Below are 19,199 nucleotides of genomic sequence, written 5' to 3'. Positions count from 1 at the left end.
AGCAGCCTCAAAGGGCAAAACAAACAAACCCCAAAACCTCTGGGAATGTCAAACATTTTATTTAAACTTAAGAAAGTCAACTTCTATGTAGGTTTTAGTTTGAAGTAATATAGATTGGTTGCACATTCTAAAGTGTATTGTTCCATTTTAGAATTCAAGAAGGAAAAGGCTAGAAGTGTTTCTGGTTAATATAAATAAACTGAGAGGAAAAACTTCTAAGGTTTTATTTGCAAATCTTTCACCATTTTATACTGGACTTAAATTCCAGCATGCATTTGTTTGCAAAATCAAAAATATTGAAGGCTTGTCTGTCGTACTGAGAGAGGCAGATACGGCGTGCATGTCATGAAGCTCCTCTCTGCCTCAGAAGGATTGATTTTTATGGTAGAGTAGAAATTGTAGCTTTGCAGCTGAGTAAGGACGACTTGCTTCAAAGCACCTTTCCAGTTTTCATGACTGGTAATTGCTAAATAGAAAGAGTTCTAAAATTTTTCCTATCTAGAGAAGACTTCTTCAAGTGTAGTAACTGTATTGCCAGACTGGGCATTATTTGCTTGGAGTGGTATCTTCCCAAGACAAGGGTGAGCTTGCAAGACAGCCTAACAAGTGCTTACTTACAGAAATTATAACAAGTCCTAAAACAACTCTCCAGTCCTAAATCTTTTAATGTGGCATTTGGACTCTCTTATGCCATTTAAAAAAAAAAAAAAATTAGAAATGCAAAAATAAGTATTGGGGTAATTGGAGTAGCACATGCATGGCGATAGGCAGGGAATACTTGGGGTTGCTGTCCAGATTTTTGGTACCTCTAGAAACCTCTACACTCCTTTAGGCATGTCCTCATCAAATGATGTGCTGTTCCTACACTACACTACTCTTGTATGTACCACTGGCATTTGCTACTGTTCTCATAATTTGTTCTGAGAAGTAGTTTTACGTATTGATTGATGAACAAATTAGCAATTTTTATTTCTACATTCTCTTTATGTGTAAATGAAATTAATAAAAGCCACTGCCTCAGCTCATGTTTTCAGATGAAATAGTGGATTAATATCTGTATTTCTAAAGACAGACGTGGAATATAAAAGCAAAATGTTTATAAAACCTTATTTAGTGATACTTTAAAAATTTAAATATTTAAAATTTTTGATTTTAAATATTGAAATGAAGGTGCTTTATTTATGCCTGTCTTATAAGAGAAAACAGTTAATCAGTTACATAAAAGATAGTCATTAAATTATGGTCCCAAATTAATTTTGCTGATGTTAAATAGGCCCTGTTGTTGGAGAATTTCCATGCCAAAATGATGTGAACCTGGCGCCAGCACCACCACTACCACAGGTAAAAAGAAACAAAAAAAATTCCTAGCCTGCATTCTTATTCTAGAGGCTTTGTATCATTAAAAACAAGTTTGTAGGGAGAAACAGACCTTTGGAAATTCCTGCTGTCATGAGGCTGATGTTTTAGCTCTTTTCTACATGCATTTTTGTCCTCAGTAACAGTGGGGATTTTCCCAATTTTTCTTTTTATCAATTTGTCCATTTACCTCTGTTCTTTTTAGTTCTCTGAAATGAAAGCTATTATTAATAATAAACTGCACTGGGTATCTGCACTGTGGAGTAAATCCAGATGATTATTGTCTGAAAGTACTGATTCTATGTGATCAGATAATTCACGTGTCGAGAGAGAGATGCATATGCATCAACAAATTTATCATCTGTTTGAAAATACCCAAGCAACACACCAAGCCCAAAGTAACAACAAAACCAACTGCTAGGTCATTATCTTAAAGCTTAAAATATTAATGTACATTCCTGTCAATGTGTTTAGTTGTGGAGGAAACAATTTGGCAAATTCTGCTCATACTGCAGAATTCTGCATCATTACTGATTTCACAGACAGGACAGCACTGGGCCCTTACTGGGCCTTCAGTGAATTTTCTTGAAGGATGGCAGTGTTTGTCCCAACAGGTGATGAACTTTTCACAGTGTGGTAGGTCTGTGTTCCTCATCAAACCTTACAGGTGAAATAATTGCCATGGGTAGAAATCTGTGTATGAATGGTATGGGGATATATTAGCCATTATGACTGAAATATCAGAAGCTGACTTTGTTACTACATCTCAAAATAATAGTGCATAGAATAGCTGTTGTGCTTATGATCTTACTCTGATGTTCAAAGGACAGGTGGGGTGCTCTGAAGTAGAATGAAAATTAAAAGGTCAACTCTGCTTTTACTAGAGATTTTGACATTATTAGCAATGGAGTTACTGCATTATAGCTCTTTGAAATGATGTAAATATGAAACCGGTTGTTTCATAAGAAATAACATTGTATTTTGGAGGTTCCTGTAATAATGAAGTATGAATCACTAATATTGTAGAAAAGAGCAAGACAAGTATATTTATATGTATCTGTAGCAGAGTTAAAATGAAAAGCAAGGAATTTGTCACTTTTCTGATTGAAGGTACTGAGCAGACTTTTTCTTGCATGCACTTCTTTGCAGCCAAGTGTGATTGAAAACATGACAGAATTCAAGCGCAGTCTGCCGCTCTTCCCACTGGTGAAACCACATATCAATTTCATGGCTGCAAAACTGTGAAGAACCCCAATGGATGAAGAAATGCAAATGATCAGTACTGACATGGTTTCAGGGGACTTTGTGATGAACAAAATTATTAAAGATCGTTGGGATAAATGGTTCTGTTCATTATGAAAGTCCCGAATTCCTTCTTGGTTCATTTGACATTAGCTGTGTGTTAGGGATAGAGTATATAAAAATCAGTTGTGGTCATGTGTCATTTATATTACAGACAGCCTGTTAAAAACCAAAATCAACTGAAACAATAATAATAAAAAACTCGTAGATGCAGTATATTTTTAAAATAACATATCCCTTCAGATTTTCATTTTGATGAAATAACCCTCCAGAGCAAACAAAGTTGCTTGAAATGTGCTTGTTACTCCTGAAAAACACAGTTTTAGTATCCCAGTAATTATTTTATTGGGAATTGGAGGGGGTGAGATAAGTAAGTCCTTTTTGGGATGGGGTCAACAATTTTTCTTAAAAATAGAGACTTTCACATTTTTTTGAAGTGACATGTTGAATGATACTTTTTTAATTGATCCTTAATGTAACCAACATATTTTCTATTTAAGTTTTATGAAGACCAGTGGGGCTGAAAAAAAGGAAATTTGACAACACAGTAATAGGTGAGAGAATTGTCTTAATGCGAATAATTGAAGATAAGGGCATGATTTTAATCTTTCTATACAAATTTGGGGACGTTTTATATTAAAACTAGTAAAATGCTGGAAACACTCTATTAGTGCGTCTTATTTTTGTTACCAAAAGTGTTGTCCCAGTCTCTTGATACTGTCACCATCCTGTTCAGTTTTACAGCATTACTGTGAACTGTCCATTTGGTATATTAGATACTTCTATTTGGTGTAATTTTTTGTTTTCAGTTGCATATTTGCTAATGGAGAACTCAGTCTTTTGCCTCGCCTGTTATGTTGGGTCTCAGTCCAGCGAAGCACTCATCAGTGCAAATATCTGAACACACACTAGTTGTGTACTCAAGAACAGGTGCTTGTCAGATACAGGGGCTCTCTAATGAGTCAGATACATCATTATTGGATCCATGTGTGGGTCCTTGTCCTTCGGGAGGGTTTGGGACAGTGCAGTGCTGGGCTAGCAGAGCTACAGCACAGTCTGTGCTTCAGGTTACATCACAAAGGGTTTGCTCCTGCTTCTGGGAACAAGGCTGTGCAGAGCTCAGAAGGATCAATAACTATGCTGAAATAATGTTTATATATATACATATATATATTTCATAATGTAGTAAAATGATAAAGCAATATAAGGTGTCTCCTCCTCACGAACTTTACTGACTCCTGCAGAGTGTTCTTGTGCTTGGGACAGCACCCAAATAGCAAAGGCGAGGAGCATTAAGTTCTACCTCTGTAACACATAAAAGAGATGGCCCTTACTCAGACAGGAGAGAATATGTAAAGCACTGCAGATACAAAATCTGCTCATCAGAGGTGTTAGTAAGGATTTGCTTCTTACTAAAAGAGCGTGAAAGCAATGCCCTGGTGTGACAGGCATCTGTGTCAAACATCAGAATCCTGGTATAGTCAGGAGGGCTGTTCTGTGATTGAATCAATGTTGGTTCTGACATTGGCTCTGAGGCCAAATTAATGAATGCTTGACAGGGCAAGGGCCTGAAGTTGGGTTTGTTTGAGAGTCTTTTCTAACTGAATAAATATGGTGCATTTAAAAGTTGTTTTAAAGGTTAACGGTACATGTTTCAGTATCTTTTTAATAAATTTGGTGAGAGTTTGTGATGTAACCTGTTGCCAAGGAAGGCCACTAACATCTTTCAGCCTGATGAAGAGAAAAAAAATAAATACAGACTAAACAAAACCAGTCAAGTTGTCTATGCCCATATTTTTCATGGATCCTTCATATGAGGCTTTTTGCCCTCTTGCATTTCACTTTTGTTTATAGTTTTCCTTCAGTAAAAGTATTTGTATTATATATATTAAAACTTTTGACAACATATTATAAAAGTATATTTTTTGGGATTTAGTATTTAAACATGACACTCTTATGGTGAATACAATGAAATGGCTCCTATTGTGTGTAAAAATAAATAAGTATATATATTCATGGAAATACTATCAACTTTTAACAGATGATATAAATAAATTGGAATAGCAGTGTATCTAACAGAAGCTCACAAATCATGTTTTCCAGAGGAAAAAATGTATACCTTCAAAATTCTGTGACTGGATGTGGAAACCCATGTAGTTTTCCAACAACTCTTAATTGCTTTTAAGTGTTCTCCAGCATTTTACAGTTTCTGAGTTTGATATAGCAGTAAATTTTGATAAACTCAGGCATACTAATGGGTTCATTTTAATGGATCCAAAGCTGCAGTGTCTACAAGCAATAAAGAACTACCTAGAATACACTGTAATTCAATTTTAGTGCTTGTTAATTAGTTTATGTAAGAAACCATAAATTATTATTACATAACTGTAATTTTTGCAAGTGCTATTTTAAGCAATTGATGTGGAATTGGGTGCATGTGACACAGCCAGTATGACAGAGTGCTAGAGTTATTCTGTTTACAATAAACAATCTGAATTTAATGTTTGGAGTTCTTAATTTGTTTCATTTTAATTTTTGCATACTGGTAATGTTACATCTATCAGTCTATGCATGTTTTTTACTAGACATGTTAAATGTGATTTTCTGCTATCCAGTTCAACTAGTTAGGCCAAATAGCATTGCTGCAGAAGTTTCAGAGGACGTCCCCATGTGGCATCCCACACCTCTTAGGTAGATCCACTTCTGTTGCCCTCTAAGTGTAAGAAAACGTAGTAATATAAAGGTAGAAATATTTGCACAAGACAGAATTTTAATTATCAAATCCGAAACTGTACATTTAAGGCATGGCTGCAGCCAGACTGAATCTCGCCTAGTGCAGCTTTACAGTGTTGCTTTTGAGAAATTACTTTGCCTGGTCATTTTCTTTATTCTATGCACACCAAAAGACCACGTTTGAAAAGGTTAGGAGAGTGTGATTGTTAAAGTAGTAAATCATTTCAATTCTGACAGCACAAAGATCCAAGTCAGCAGGTCCTCCTGCTCTCCTGAGGGGTTCCTTGAAGTGGTCCATGACAGTGAGCAGCACTAAGAGACAGGTTTTGTCCTTGGCATTGGGAAGAGTGGCTGCTTCTCTCAGGGGAGAAGGAAAATGCCAACAGCCCACCTGGAAAATTACTTGTCCCCAACAGCAGGGCTTTGTTGACTCCTGGTTGTTAGGAGTTGGTGTAAATCTTGACTTACTGACTTTATTGTCTTGCAAAGAGTCAAGTTATCCAAATCTACTTTAACTAATACTATTAGCCATACAAAAAATGCCTGAGCTTGTTCAGATTATTTAAGTGCTTGGATGTGAGCAGCCCTTATTGATAATGTGTTCCACAGTGTAATCATAGCATCTGGGGAATGTGTTACACACCTTTTTAACATCATTTATTATTATCTAGCTCTTGTTTTAAAACAGGATCAGCAGAATGTTACCTTTTCTCTCCTACTTAACTGGTTAGTATGCTTTTACTGTAGGCCTGCTGTAAAGTGAAAAAACATTATCTTCTACATTTTCATACCTTTTTCCCATGTTTTTTCAGTATGTGACCATTGAGCTGACATGGTCATCCACAGGGACACTGGGGCCTTTGCTTGAGTTCATACCTAATATGATATTCAAATCCAGCTCTGAAATACTTGGTTTGCAAGTCAGTTTTTAATACTGTTGCTAATACAAGGCACCTCTGGGTATTTTAAAGGCAGAAGAGATCAGAAAGGCCCCTTTCGTACCTTGTAATTTAAAAAGAAGGCTGGCCAATGTAGATCCTTCTGAAAGGCTTTTTATTTGAAACATTATTATTTACCATTCAAAGAATATAAGTTACAGTATGTGCTGTGGGTGGAATATAATGGTAATAGTGGGTGAAATGTGAATTGCAGTTCAAAGGAACAAAGTGTATACGACCAAAAGCCCAGGAGATTGTCACATTTAAATCAACTTATTTGAACTCAAGCATCTAAACAGAATTTAAGACTGAAAGTATTTATGGCTTTCTAAATTAACATTTCTAACCCCAAGTGCAGCAATAAAGGATGTAGACATCACACTGATGAGCAGTTGCCACTGTTAATTTTTTCAGACTGTGTCTTTAGTGGTGCAGTGCAAAATTCCCAGTTTAGTTCCTTGGCTGTGCAATGGATGGGGGAAGATACACAGCTCCAAAGTGCAAGGAAGTGACCAGGCTTAGCCTTTGGTCAGCTTCCTATCCAGAAAGGAAAGCAAGGAATTTGGTGCTTGTCCAGTGTCTACCAAAGGCATGTAAAATTTCACTGGAGCAGCAGCTGGAACTCAGGACCCTTTCCAGGGCTCCCCTCCATCCACACACAGAACTGGGTGTCCTGTGGTGTGTGTGGGTTCACAGATCTGCTCTGGTGGGGAACACTGACAAAGCACAGGTTCCACAGAGGGGATGAGGAGGTCCTCAGCCCATGTGGGTAACCTGCAAAGTGGGGAGAACAGGCTAGGGAAGATTGTAATAGAAAATGGAAATGAGGTTGATGTTTTGTAACTTCAACTAACCACTGTGTTGTGTGTAGAAGAGCATGTTTTATGTGAAGTCTGTTTTAAAGGATGAACTGCTGTGATGGGAGAGAAAGAAGAGCTATTTGTGAATTCCAGGCAGATGTAGGAAACCAATACTAAAGCATTTTACGTGGTTAAGGCTGAGTCATTTCAGAGCATGTGCAAAAATGCTGTTGTGGGGTATTGAATGTAGAAAATCTGGATGTGCAAATATCAGTGAAAACGGAGGCAGCTCTTCGAAGATGTAAATTTTAGATGTGAGGCCTTTTTCCATACAGAGATCTTAGAAATTTCCAGAATGGTACTAAAAAAGTGGTGCACTTGGCAAGGCAATTTTGGAAATAGTTTAAAACACCAGAAATACCTAAACATTTCACAGTAATGGTGCTCAGAAATGGTTCACTTAGTATTTTTTAAACTTTCTAACTGGCTTTGGAATGAAGTAAGGTTTAGCAGGACAAATTTCAACCCAAGTGATTATTTGTGCATGTATGTGAAAGCCAGGGAAGTTCACAAGCTCAGTGCCCATCAGTGCTCTGGAGTCAGTCAGCTGTCACTTTATCCCATTGTCATTACAGTAACTTTCAGCCTGCTAACCTTCTGCAGGGCCAGAGGAATGGAAGTGTTTTTAACAACCAATTTCTTAGAACCCACTACTCCAAGTAAAGTTATTTGTTTGACTGGGAGATACCCATATCATTCACTGGCACGTACCTATTCTATTAAGGGGGAAGTTCCAAGAGTCTGAAAAAAATCTGTGTAAAGAATTCTGTTCACAGATTATTTCCAGATAAGATCATAGGAAGAGAAAGTAATAAGTAAGTGACAATTCTGTGGCATTAAATGTATTTTAGGAGCACAGGAATCTGTATGTATAACTGGATCTGTCATCTCCACAAGCTGATTGTTTAGTTCTGCCACTCTGTGTGTCACCTTCCAAGGCAGAGACGGACGCTGCTCACCTCACCTTGTGTGACATGTCCCTGGCCAAGGTGAGGTGAGCAGATACTGCCACTGTCACACCAGCCCTGTGTGTCACTGGTGTCCCTCTAGCACTGGCACGCAGCGTGTGCAGACAGCATGTGTGTGCCCTAGGATATTCTTTCTGTGATTAGAGCTCATCCTCTAATCCTGGAAAGCTTTACCCATGAAATTAAACAAAGATGGCACCTACAGTATGTCCAAGCCTGGAGAGCCACCCTGGAGCTCAGCAAAGCGAGAAATTTAAGCAAGTAAAACTATTGCAGAAATAATTTGAAAGGAGGTGCTACTCAACTGCAGCAGGAGACATCTGCTGATGTATGCACAACATGATTCTATTGCTGTGAATAAGCTAAGAAAAATGTACCTTATGCAGCCTTTTCCTGGAAGTAGGAAGAGTAGAATATTTAAGAGTGGAATAGCTCGTAGGCTCTGTGTAAGTTGAAGAATGCATATATAAAGAATGCTTGTAGTTTGGATTGTCCACTTGAATTTAAATGTCAGTAATTGTTAGTTTAAAGATACTATGAATGTGAAAACGCAAAAGATTGTATTAAACTCAGTGTATACAAAGTGTAAGTGAGCTGAGGTGCTGGCCCACACTGTGAGCCACTTCATGAAAATGTTGAAATGGAAGATAATGCATATAAGCTGCATGCCATTTTGCACTTCTTGTCTGATTATCATGTCTGTCTGTCATGTCATTGTGTAAAAACTATAAATTCCTGGGAAGAGGTCATGTGTTACTGTGTGAACTGCCAATGCACAACTGTGGCGCTGTATAGCTAAGAATATGTGTTAGGCTTTTTTAAATGTTGAATTGAGTCAATTGAGTTTTTGAGTTAATTGAGTTAGTGTGAAGACCTTAATTTCAGGACAACTTGTAGTGTCTAAACAGTCCTAAGTTTCTTTGAAAGCAATAGAATAAAATTATCAGAATTTTTCATTGACTTTATCAGCTCTACATTCTCTACCCAACAGACCAAAAAAAAAAAAAAAAAGGCAGTTGAGATAATTGATAACTAAATCCTGGCCTGACAGCTGGAGTAAATGTGTTGCCTTGTAGTATACTGATAGCCCTAGATAATGAAGTATGTATATCTTAACAATGGTTTTGGCATAAACTCTTGGCTAGTCATTTAAAATAATCCTAAATACTTTTGGAATAGCTAGTAGTCCTGGAAGTCTTGTAACATTCGTGTCTTTGTTTTGATCTGAGATGCCCATACAAGATAGAAATATTACACAAATATCTATGTAGAGAGATACATTATTTCTTGGATAGAAGTAATCAGAGTCCTCTAGTTTCATAGGCTGTTGGGCTGAGCTTTAATTTGACAGTGGTGTCACAGAGCTCTGTGACAGAGATGTGTTAAAAAGATGCCAGAGGAGCTGCCTTGCCAATCCCCCAGAGCCACCGTACACCATGCAAGCAAAACAATAATATCTGTCTACTTTCGTGAAGTATGCATTTGTAGTGTAATGAATCTAGCACTTTTTCCTAAGCTGAAGTAAACTATATACCTTCTCAAAACTGTGTGGAAAGATTTAATAGATCTGGTTGTCCAGCGGCTCAGCAGAGGCAATTGTTTAGAAAATGGGCTGGCGCTCAAAATCAAAGCTGAGTGTGGATTTATGTGTGTGATAAATAAGACTGTAAGGGACAGCACAGTCAGCAAACTTAAACTATTCTACTTAGGCTGGTGGGGATTTCTGGTGTACTGAAGATGCTGAGGTGCCCCCAGCAGCCGTACCAGAAATGTCCTGGCAGCACCGTGCACAGTCCCGGTGCTCTGGTATTGCAGGAGAGGGCCCCGTTTGGGGGGCTGGAATGAGAACAGAGAGCTACAGCACCCACAGGCCCACAGCAGCTCAGCAGTGTTTGTGATGTGTCCTCCTGGTCCTGAAAGTAAGAATGGCCAAAGCTATTGTGGGAGGAGAGCGATCCTGCCTTTACTGGCCCTCTGCAATCTCGGATGCTTTGGGCAAGCTGTAAAGTTCTGTGCTTGAGCATCAGCTACATCAAATCAAATCTCAACAGGTCTTTCCTTTGGTTTGATTTAATGTCACATGTTACTGCCTTTTTCTTGTCTAAAAGGAAGTTTAATTATATCTCCTCTTTTGCAATACTTATATTGCATTAATTAGTGCTATTTCCAACCAGTTACCTGTGCCTGCAGGTAACAGATGTGCGTAAGTATTTGAAATTGTCACATTTAGTTCTTCATCTTCAAAATGAACACCAGAACTGAGTGTTTTACTTGTGGTGATGCAAGAGAGGGAAAGACCTGAAGTATGAATTTTTGGGTCGCTTGTTGAGTCTTTAGAGCTGGCACTTCTAAAAATATTTTTGAAAGTCAAGTAGAAGTGACTTATTAGACAGTAAATTTTGAACTCTTTAGTGCCATTTGGTAATAAATAAAGAAGCAGGACTGTAGGCCTAAATTTTCAGAGGAACGTTCATGATGTAGTTGTACATATTCAATAATTACTTCCTGCTGTTTGACCAGGCTAGGGTAGGGGAAGACCAGTAAAGGAAGAGTTAATTTTTTGGGGTTGGGAGGTTTTTTTGTTAGATTTTCTTATATGTTTCAAAGTTCAAAATATGCTATGCAAGAAACTAAGTAAAATTTAATATCTTAATTTTTAGAAAGTGTAAAGTTTTTAAACAGTTATATTTTAATTTTTTAATGAGAAGCTTAATTTTCGTTGCTTGGAAAACAGCATATACTTCAGAGTAAAAACGTCAGCCTAAATGATTTACCATGAAACAAGAAGCTTTTGTGGTACCTTTCTTTCACACTGTAATTAAAATTCTTCTTGGTGCTATACGATACAAGGTTTGCTGTTCTTCCCTGTAACAATGTGAAGAGTTGTGCATCTCACCGTTATGCATGAAAATGATTTCCTTCGTTCCGCTGAGGAAAATCGTGTTTGTACGATTCTACAGATACAAACCCAAACGGAACTTTAAATGCTTAATCAGAGAAAATAAACCACTTTCAAATCGCAGAACTGGTCCCTGTGTGTGTTTTCTAAGGAGCCGGACTACGTGACATCCTTACCTCCACCAGCTCCGGACCGCGCGCTGCCCGTGCCCTTCGCCCCGGCCCTCCGAGGCTGTTCCGGGCCCGGCCCGCGGGGCGGCCCCGGCTCTGCCTTCTCCTCCCCGGGGGGCTCCGGGCTCCCCCGGCAGCCCCGGGCTCTTCGGGGTGCCCGTGAACCACCGGGGCCGTGTGAGGCAGCGCCCAGCGCAGCCGCGGCTCTGCCCCGCGCCTCCCCCGTGGCGGGCGCGACGCGCCCTTCCCTGAGGGCACAGCTGAGCCGGGCCCGGGGCTGCCGTCACCTGAATGCGGCCGCTTCGCACCGAGCGCCCGAGGCGGCTGTGCTGGGGCCTGCCCGGCGCTGCGGCAGCTGCCACGGCAGGACACGCGTGGAGACAGCGGCAGCTCTGCCTGCGGAGCAGGTCTGAGGGAGGGTGGCGCGCAGGGGCTGAGGAAACAGAGTGGCTCTGGTCCGTCCCGGCGTTCCGCATGATGGGGCCTCGATGGTAACGTGCTCGTAGCACAGACTGGGAGGTGTAATTGCCAGGTGTTCAAGCGAGAGAAGAGGGTCCGTGCGGGACAGCTTTCGTTCGGTGCGCGTTATCTGGCAGGGACAGCCGCGGGCCGTCACGTGCGGACGCGTGCGGCCCTGCGATAAGCGCCCGGCGCTGCCGCTGCCGCTGCCCCGCGCTGGGGAGCGCGCAGGGCCGGGGCACGCACTGGCTCCGGCCTCGGATGGGACACACACACTGCCTTCCCTTCCCGACCGTCCCCTCCCCGTCCCCGAGCCCCGTCCTCCTCCTCTGGCCAGGCTCAGTCCTCATCAGTCCTCATCTCATTTGTCACCTGCCTCCTTCAGCCCATGTGTGCCCAAGGCTTGCTGCAGCTCCCGGCCTTTCTGTCACAGATTAATGCCCACAAGCTCCCATGCACTTTTCTCAATGACTGCTCAGTCCCCAACCTCTTTGTCCTTCCTTCATTACACGTGTTGCTGAAGCCACATTTTATCTTTTGCCTTGGAGTAGGCTAGGATAAGCAGGGAAGTCACCAAGAGCTGTGGAGGACAGCCTCTGCTTTCAGATCCAGCCATACAGCACTGCAGGTGGCGATAAGGTGCCAAGATCCATCTCTTCCCTTAATATGGCCCTTAAAAAAACCCCAAACCCTTGGGAAATCACAGTTCAGTTTCATCCTATCCCACCTAAGCAGATTCACCATTCAAATTTTCTGGGTGTTTGGAAGATTCCTCATACAATTCACAAAACACACCACCTCAATCAATCTGAAGTTCTCCCTACCACCTAATTTTCAAATTTTAAGACTATCAGATATCTGCTACCATTTCCCATTAAGTGTCCAAACTATGACAGAAGACATCTTCCGTAGTTGCTCACTGGGGCCACAGAGCCTGGTGTTTGAAGCTCAGTACAAATCTTAGCAATTGGAAGCAGGGTCTTGTTAAAGGAATTACCAGGCAACCAGGTGGTGATGGCAGCATTCCTGCGTCAGGTGAAGCAGAGGAGGAGGAAACATCTCCTTGCAGAGTTTTGTAACTTAAGGGTGACACACCCTTGAATGGATTGGATCCTGCACATCTGCCTTCCAAAAGTCTGTATGAGCTGCCTCCTGTTGGCTCAAGACTTACCAATGGGGAACTGTGAGAGTGTGAGGGTGTGTGCAGGCTCGTGAGCGCTGAGGGAAAAGGAGCAGAATGAGCCTTAGGATAGAGCGCAAGAAGAGAAACTGGCAGCAGTATCTCATTAACTGCACACTTTGCACACAAAGAACAAAATTACAGAGCCACAGGCCCCTTCCTCTGTGCTTTGCCATGCAGCAGGACCTTCCTTTTCCCCCTGGGTCAGACTTTCTCCTGGGTGTGAGCATCTCTGGGCTGCACCTGCTGTGGTGACTTGCTAATACATCTGCTTGGAAGAGATGCCTGGTTTGCACATTGAAAGGATAAACTGCTTATCCTGTTTTCTGTAATTCTGTCACAGAGAGCAAAAGCTCATCTGACTGGTTTAACTTAAGGTAAATACAAGGCAATGTGGTTGGAAGAGATAGAAAATGGAGAAGGGACTTTCAATCAGCTGATTTGTATTGAAAGGCTTTATTCTGCTTGCTCTCTCTTTCTAAAAATATTTTTTCTGGTTTGGAGAAATAATATATAAATGATACCCTGGCAAGACGTGCATAAAATCTGACAGATGAATAAATTGCACTCTCCAGAGCTGTAAGCTTGAAAAGAACATTGCAGAGATAATGAATGTTCTTGGCTTGAGAGAAATCCTGTCCATTAGAAATACACCTCTCTGAAGATTGATCTGAACTTTTGAGCTTTCAGTTGAATAATTGCTTTTTGAGATTTGAAAAAAAAAATTACTTATTTAATTTCCCATTCACCAAAATTGAATAACACTGCAGTTGGAGATTTAAAATGTTGTTGAATTAATTATGACATTTTGTTAAATTCCCTTTTGTCTTTCCTTTGTCCGTTTTTTATTTCAAAGGCCTCAGTTAATAGGCAAAGTGTATCACCCCAGTAGAGATGAGAGATGAGTCAGAGATTTGTCAGCTTGAATGGCCTTAGACCTGTGCTTATCCCTGCTGACTACCCAGATGCAAGTTCGAAGCGATGTTACTTGCATCTTAAAGAGCAAGACTGAGAAAGCTCAAGCTTCCTTGCTCAGCTTTGTTCTGACCTTCTCTGCTACAGCCTGTCATGGCAAGCAGGTCAGATTCACACAGAGCTGTAATAAATAATCTAAATCTGGCAGCAGAGGAAAAAGGGAGAAGGGGTGAGTCTGAAGGGTTGTTTCATGAGTGACTGCATCAGTCTCATGGATGTATGGGGAGGATCAGGTGTGTATCTGCATCCTTTCCAGCCACCCACCTCACATTACTGGGCCTCAGCCAGGAATTGGGAATGGGCAACTCAAACAACTCCTGCCTGAGGAAGGACAGTACAAACCATTATTACCCTGGCTCAGCTTAAACCATGCCCCTGCTCATGCAGCTTTATGGGAAGTCTAATATGATGTCACACACAGTAAGAAAAGAGTAGATGGATCTGTTGTTCCAGCATCTTTCTTCATTCACTTTTAAATTCAACTTTGTAAATATAAAGTCTCCTTAAATTTTTAAGTGGCAGTTACATCAGTAACAGCATTAGCCATGAATGTACAGCCCTGTTTCCAATCCTGAACATGATTATGGCACAGACTTCCATGACTTAGCAATATGAGAGTGAACTCTGCACACAAACAGCTGCTTTTGAAGCTGGACTAGGCAGCTGTCAGACAGACTGTGCTGCCAGCCCCTGCCCCTCACACCCACCACGTGAGCGCCAGTGCAGCAAATTTGGTCAAAGCTGCATCAAATATTAATGCTTCAGATCACAGGCATTGTTCAGACCACACTGACCCTTTCATATGATCTGCCTCACATCCACACTGCAAACCAAATGTGCTCCCCATACTGAAACAAAGAAAGGCCTGCAGCCAGGACTTAGAGAATACATGGTAGGAAAGGAAACAACAGCTGTGCTGATAAGAGGCCTGTTAAAGCCTTTAAGCATGTGGTATATTGGTTTGCAACATTTCAAATTTCAGCTGAAGACAAATTTCTCTGTTGTTTTTCTGTATCATATAACTAATTTTTGTGTCATCCCTGCAATTTCACTGTTCTGTGGCATAATTTTCAGCAAGCTATTTATGGGACTAAAGTAACTATCAGCTTGGAGAAAGGACACAGTTTCTCTTGTATGTAATGGGGGTTAGAAGACTCTTAGAAGGTTCCTGCCCCAAAATGGACAACAGTACATGGATGCCTGTACAGGAGAAGTGGAAAGATTTGTTTCTTACAGTGTCTTGCTATCTCCTGTTCTTGAATAGTCCAATTTTAATTTCAGGATTTTGTATTCTCTTTCTGGTTAAGGTATGCCATGTTGTATACTCACATCGTCAACACACTGAATATTATAGCTGATGATTATTTTTAATTATGAAAACGATTGCTGCTGTATGAATTTCCCTGGGATGCTGTTCTTCATTTAAAAGGGTAGGCACATGTTTTGCTACTCCACTTGTCTGCACTTTGGTGCACTGGAGCAAAATTTATTTCTGAGAAATGGGCTTTGCATATTTTTATATATCCTTTTCATTAATTTGAAGCATCTTTTGATGAGAGAGCATATCAAGAAGCTAAACAGTAATTACCTCCTACAAGTCACCTATCCTTGGTAGAATAAGCCACCAGTGTTTGGTGGCAACCCCTTCACGATGAAACAGAATGCTGGATTTATGCAATAAAGTCCAAAGATAGCCGTTGCCAAGACAAGACTTCACAAACCTGAAATGCAAGTTTAAAACAAAATGAATTCATATTTGGGGCTTATAGAAAAAGGTGAAGACTAGAACAAACTTCTGCTGAAAAAAAAATAGTGCATGCTCATCACCTTGAGGCTTGCAGGCAGATTCAAAAAAATCTCAGCTCAACAGCAGGTACCCACATAAGGGAAAAAAGAGCTCTTCCCTTAGGACTCAGTCATCAGACTACCAACATCCTGCTGCTTTTGAGAGAGGAGTTATCCCTGGAACACTGCATCTGCATTGTGTCTGCTAACGTCACGCCTTAGCACAGGACAAAAACATCATGAATTTAGCAGAAGTACTAATTCAGATAAGTACAGGCTCAGCTGTTGCTAAATTGGCAATTATAACTAGATAGTCTCTGCTCCCCTGCCATCATCATTGTCGGCGCTGAAGTGTTGTCTCAGTTCAGTGAGTATTCTATTTTCTAAGCTCTCATTTGTCTTCTGTTTGACAGCTTACAGTGATTTTGTTTAGCTGTACTGATGAACTGCTGTCAATGGAAAAAACTCCATCCACCAGAGGCATACGAGGATTAGCCAAAATGTACAATTCCTACACAGTTGGAAAATGGGGAGATTAACTATAAAAGGACTGAACCAGAATACGAGATCAGATCATCTTCTCAGATACTGCATGTGTTCAGGATTGCAAATCCATAGCCAACTATCTTTATCTCTGACCTTTTAAAATAACTTTTCAGCACAACTGCAGCTACTGGCAGGAGCAGCAGAAGCCAGAAAAAGAAAACAGTGCTGGCAAGTCCAGCATTTTACCTGCTGGGGACCTAGATCTGCTTTCAGCTGGTGCAGAATTTTGAATTCCAGCATCTGCTCTAGGCTTACGTTGCTGTGATGAGGGATAATCTTGTTCTAGACATTAGATGAAATCTGAATCTTTTTTTTCCAAGCAGTTGGTACCGTTCCAGAATCCTGCCACAATGCTCTCATTTCTATCTTTTGTTACTCTGCACACTGAGGCCAGTCTGGCTTCTGTAAAGTTGTACTGTGGTCTGTCTGCATTGGTGTCAGAGCCTTATAATGCACCACTAGAGGATTTTTTAAATATAGTACCTTCTGGGAAAAAAGAGGCCAGGAAGCTTGTTCCATAGGTCACATTACTCTTAGCCCCATCCTTATTGGAAGCAAGTAACAGCCAACTCAGCTGCTGGCATTTTGGTTGCGCTCTCCTGGTACAGCCATGGCACACAAAAAGGCAGGGTTTGTGTGTATGTGTGAGCATGGGTGTTGTGGTTTATCTAATACAGATTAAATGCTAATTTTAAAAAATGCAAATAGAGTTTAAAAGACAAAATTAACTATGTGCACTACTCAAGACTACCAAATTCACTGTCACTAGTATTAGAATTTAATTTCATTGCACAGGCTCTCCATCCTTCTGCTTCCTTACCTACTGGACAGGGAATATCAAGTGTTGTTACTGTATTTTGATGGTAATACTGTTCAGTTCTTCCATAAGTCAATTAGTAAAAAAAGATACTTGACTTTCAAGAGAGGGTTGTTACAGAAAAAAACCATATTTTGAAGCCATCTAATTACATCTCAAAAATGCAATCATAAGAAAAGAATTTGCTTTTAGAATACAGGAAATGTTACAATGCAAAAATATACTTTTAGAGTCTGCCTACCATGAGCCATATAATTGTGGTGTATATTTGACTTATCCTAGTTACATTTCAGTATATTTATGCTTTTTGACTGGAGCAGAGCTGCCACATGCTGATCAATTCAGCTTGCTTATGCCTTTTGTGCCTCTCCTGGGGTGGGCAATATGACAAGCCTTGAATAGCACTAAACCAAAACTAAAAACCACCATCCAAGCTGAATCTCATGGCTGATGCAGAAATACTCCTGGTGATGTTCATAGGTCTGCCAATGTGTGTGAACATTGGCTCAGTGGATGCCATTCATGAGGTGCAAGGAAAGGATTACATGGTTTCCCAGATGATGATTATGCAGCTGCCAAAAGGGATGAATTCATCTTGAGCACTACTTTTTAAAATGCTTTGTTAATTTGCTTATGAGGAATATCCAGATGCAGCTGATTCCCCTGTAATGAGGCTCCTAAAGCTGACAGTCCAGCTTATTATACAGCATGATTTTTTATTACTTTTTTTAAACTCTTCATATGTGGATGCCATAAATGGACATACTCCTCAATAATGAGACATTAAGGGAGGCTTATGGGAGTTAATTAATACGGTAACAAGGAAAAATAAGATAACCATGAAAGACACCTTTCTTGTCAGGTTTGCAAATAGTTACATCTCAATGCCACATGCAATAGGTAAGGACTGGGCCAGCATTTTGAAATAAGCCAGTAACATGAGTTACTACAAGCATCTGACAGGGTTTTGGGAGGCACTGGCACTCTTCTGTTTCTGTTTCTACAAACATTCTGTAATTACATTATCTGCAAGGCAGAGATTTACCCCCATCCTGGTACTCAGCTGGAAAGGCCCAGGCACAGAGAGCTCAGTGCTAGCAGCTGCACGATGCTGCCCTTGGCAGGGGGTGCACTTAGCACTCACGCCCTGTGCTGCTCAGAGTTTTGAAGAGACAAGATGCTCTCCCCGACACGTGAGGCAACTTCCATCGTCTGTTGCTGGAATCATTTCTAAAATGTCTCCCCAGCTGCTACTAGTAAAGCTGGCTTGGTTTTTCTTGGTCCTAATCTGTAGATTAGGGCAATATTTCTGTGGGTTGCTAATAATTCTACTCTTAAGTGTTACATAAAGGGATTTCAACACACAGTGTGTGTCATTTAGCTCAGCAAGAACTGAAATGCTGGAGGAATGTTATAGACTATGACCACTTACTAAGACTCTACCCAAAGAGCTTCTGGCCTCGAGCCTCAGGAAATACACACGGGTTTCCTGTCATTTGGCATATACTTCCCCTATGTAAATGTTGTAACTGTACTTTAAAAAATAAAATAAATGGATGTAATGAGTCTTAGCACTTTTGAGCTCCTTTAGAAAGGAAAATAGAAAATCTCTGTTAAAAAAGGAAGCAGCCATACTTTTGAAATCAGTTGTGAATTCACTCGTGAATTCACTCTTTGTCTGCATTTTAATTCATCTTGGAAATGAGATGGGAAAAGCAGCCTCATTATGAATAAGGTGCTACGTAGCATAAATCCATAGCAAAATTCTGTGCCTGCAGTAGAGATGGGGGAAGGTCAGTTGTATTCCCCAGTAGAGAATTTATGCTAAGTGGAAAGCACTTTCTTTTTCACAGTACCTTGAAATTTAAAAACATTCTGGGGTAGAGAACCCTGCTGTTAAAAGTTGCAATTTGCTTTTGCAAAAGAAACCAACATGAGAACACAAAAAAACCTGTTTTGTATTTAAAAGGTACCAAAAAATTCTAAAACCTGAAATCTTTGTTTAATGAAATTCAAACTGAAATATTTTTAAAAGTTAGCACCAATTTTCTATGCTCCTCTCAGCAATTCTAAAACAATTGCTCTTGTCTAGGTTACAAGAAATCCCACTGGCCTTTTGTAGCTTGATGCTAAGGGAATTGGGTCCAAGTCTCAGACTCCGTATGTCAAAATGGCATTTTCTTCTTTCTCTGTTTTTATTCCTACACACAT

General features: G+C 40.4%; 2 protein-coding genes across 8 annotated transcripts in view; one reads left to right on the top strand and one right to left on the bottom strand.

The window, feature by feature from the left end:
- IDE (insulin degrading enzyme) overlaps nt 1-11,006 on the top strand; it is a 60,082-nt gene extending 49,076 nt beyond the window's left edge. For all 5 annotated transcript variants that reach the window (XM_063405595.1, XM_063405596.1, XM_063405597.1 and 2 more), the window contains exons 24-25: nt 1,274-1,341; nt 2,506-11,006. In XM_063405595.1, coding sequence (XP_063261665.1) covers nt 1,274-1,341; nt 2,506-2,601 — 164 coding nt within the window. In that variant the 3' untranslated portion in view covers nt 2,602-11,006. The remainder of the gene's footprint in view (nt 1-1,273; nt 1,342-2,505) is intronic.
- Nucleotides 1-12,028, bottom strand: part of LOC134554742 (putative polyketide hydroxylase) — a 56,146-nt gene extending 44,118 nt beyond the window's left edge. For all 3 annotated transcript variants that reach the window (XR_010081311.1, XM_063405598.1, XM_063405599.1), the window contains exon 1: nt 11,233-12,028. Coding sequence is in view for 2 of the 3 variants with exons in the window: in XM_063405598.1 (XP_063261668.1) it covers nt 11,233-11,702 (470 nt within the window). In the remaining variant the exon portion in view is untranslated. The remainder of the gene's footprint in view (nt 1-11,232) is intronic.
- Between the last annotated feature and the right edge of the window lie 7,171 nt (nt 12,029-19,199).

The sequence above is a fragment of the Prinia subflava genome, chromosome 9 (assembly GCF_021018805.1).
Source record: "Prinia subflava isolate CZ2003 ecotype Zambia chromosome 9, Cam_Psub_1.2, whole genome shotgun sequence".
Lineage (NCBI taxonomy): Eukaryota > Metazoa > Chordata > Aves > Passeriformes > Cisticolidae > Prinia > Prinia subflava.
The sequence above is the reverse complement of the archived record's forward strand: the minus strand, read 5'-3'. Positions and strand labels throughout refer to the sequence as shown.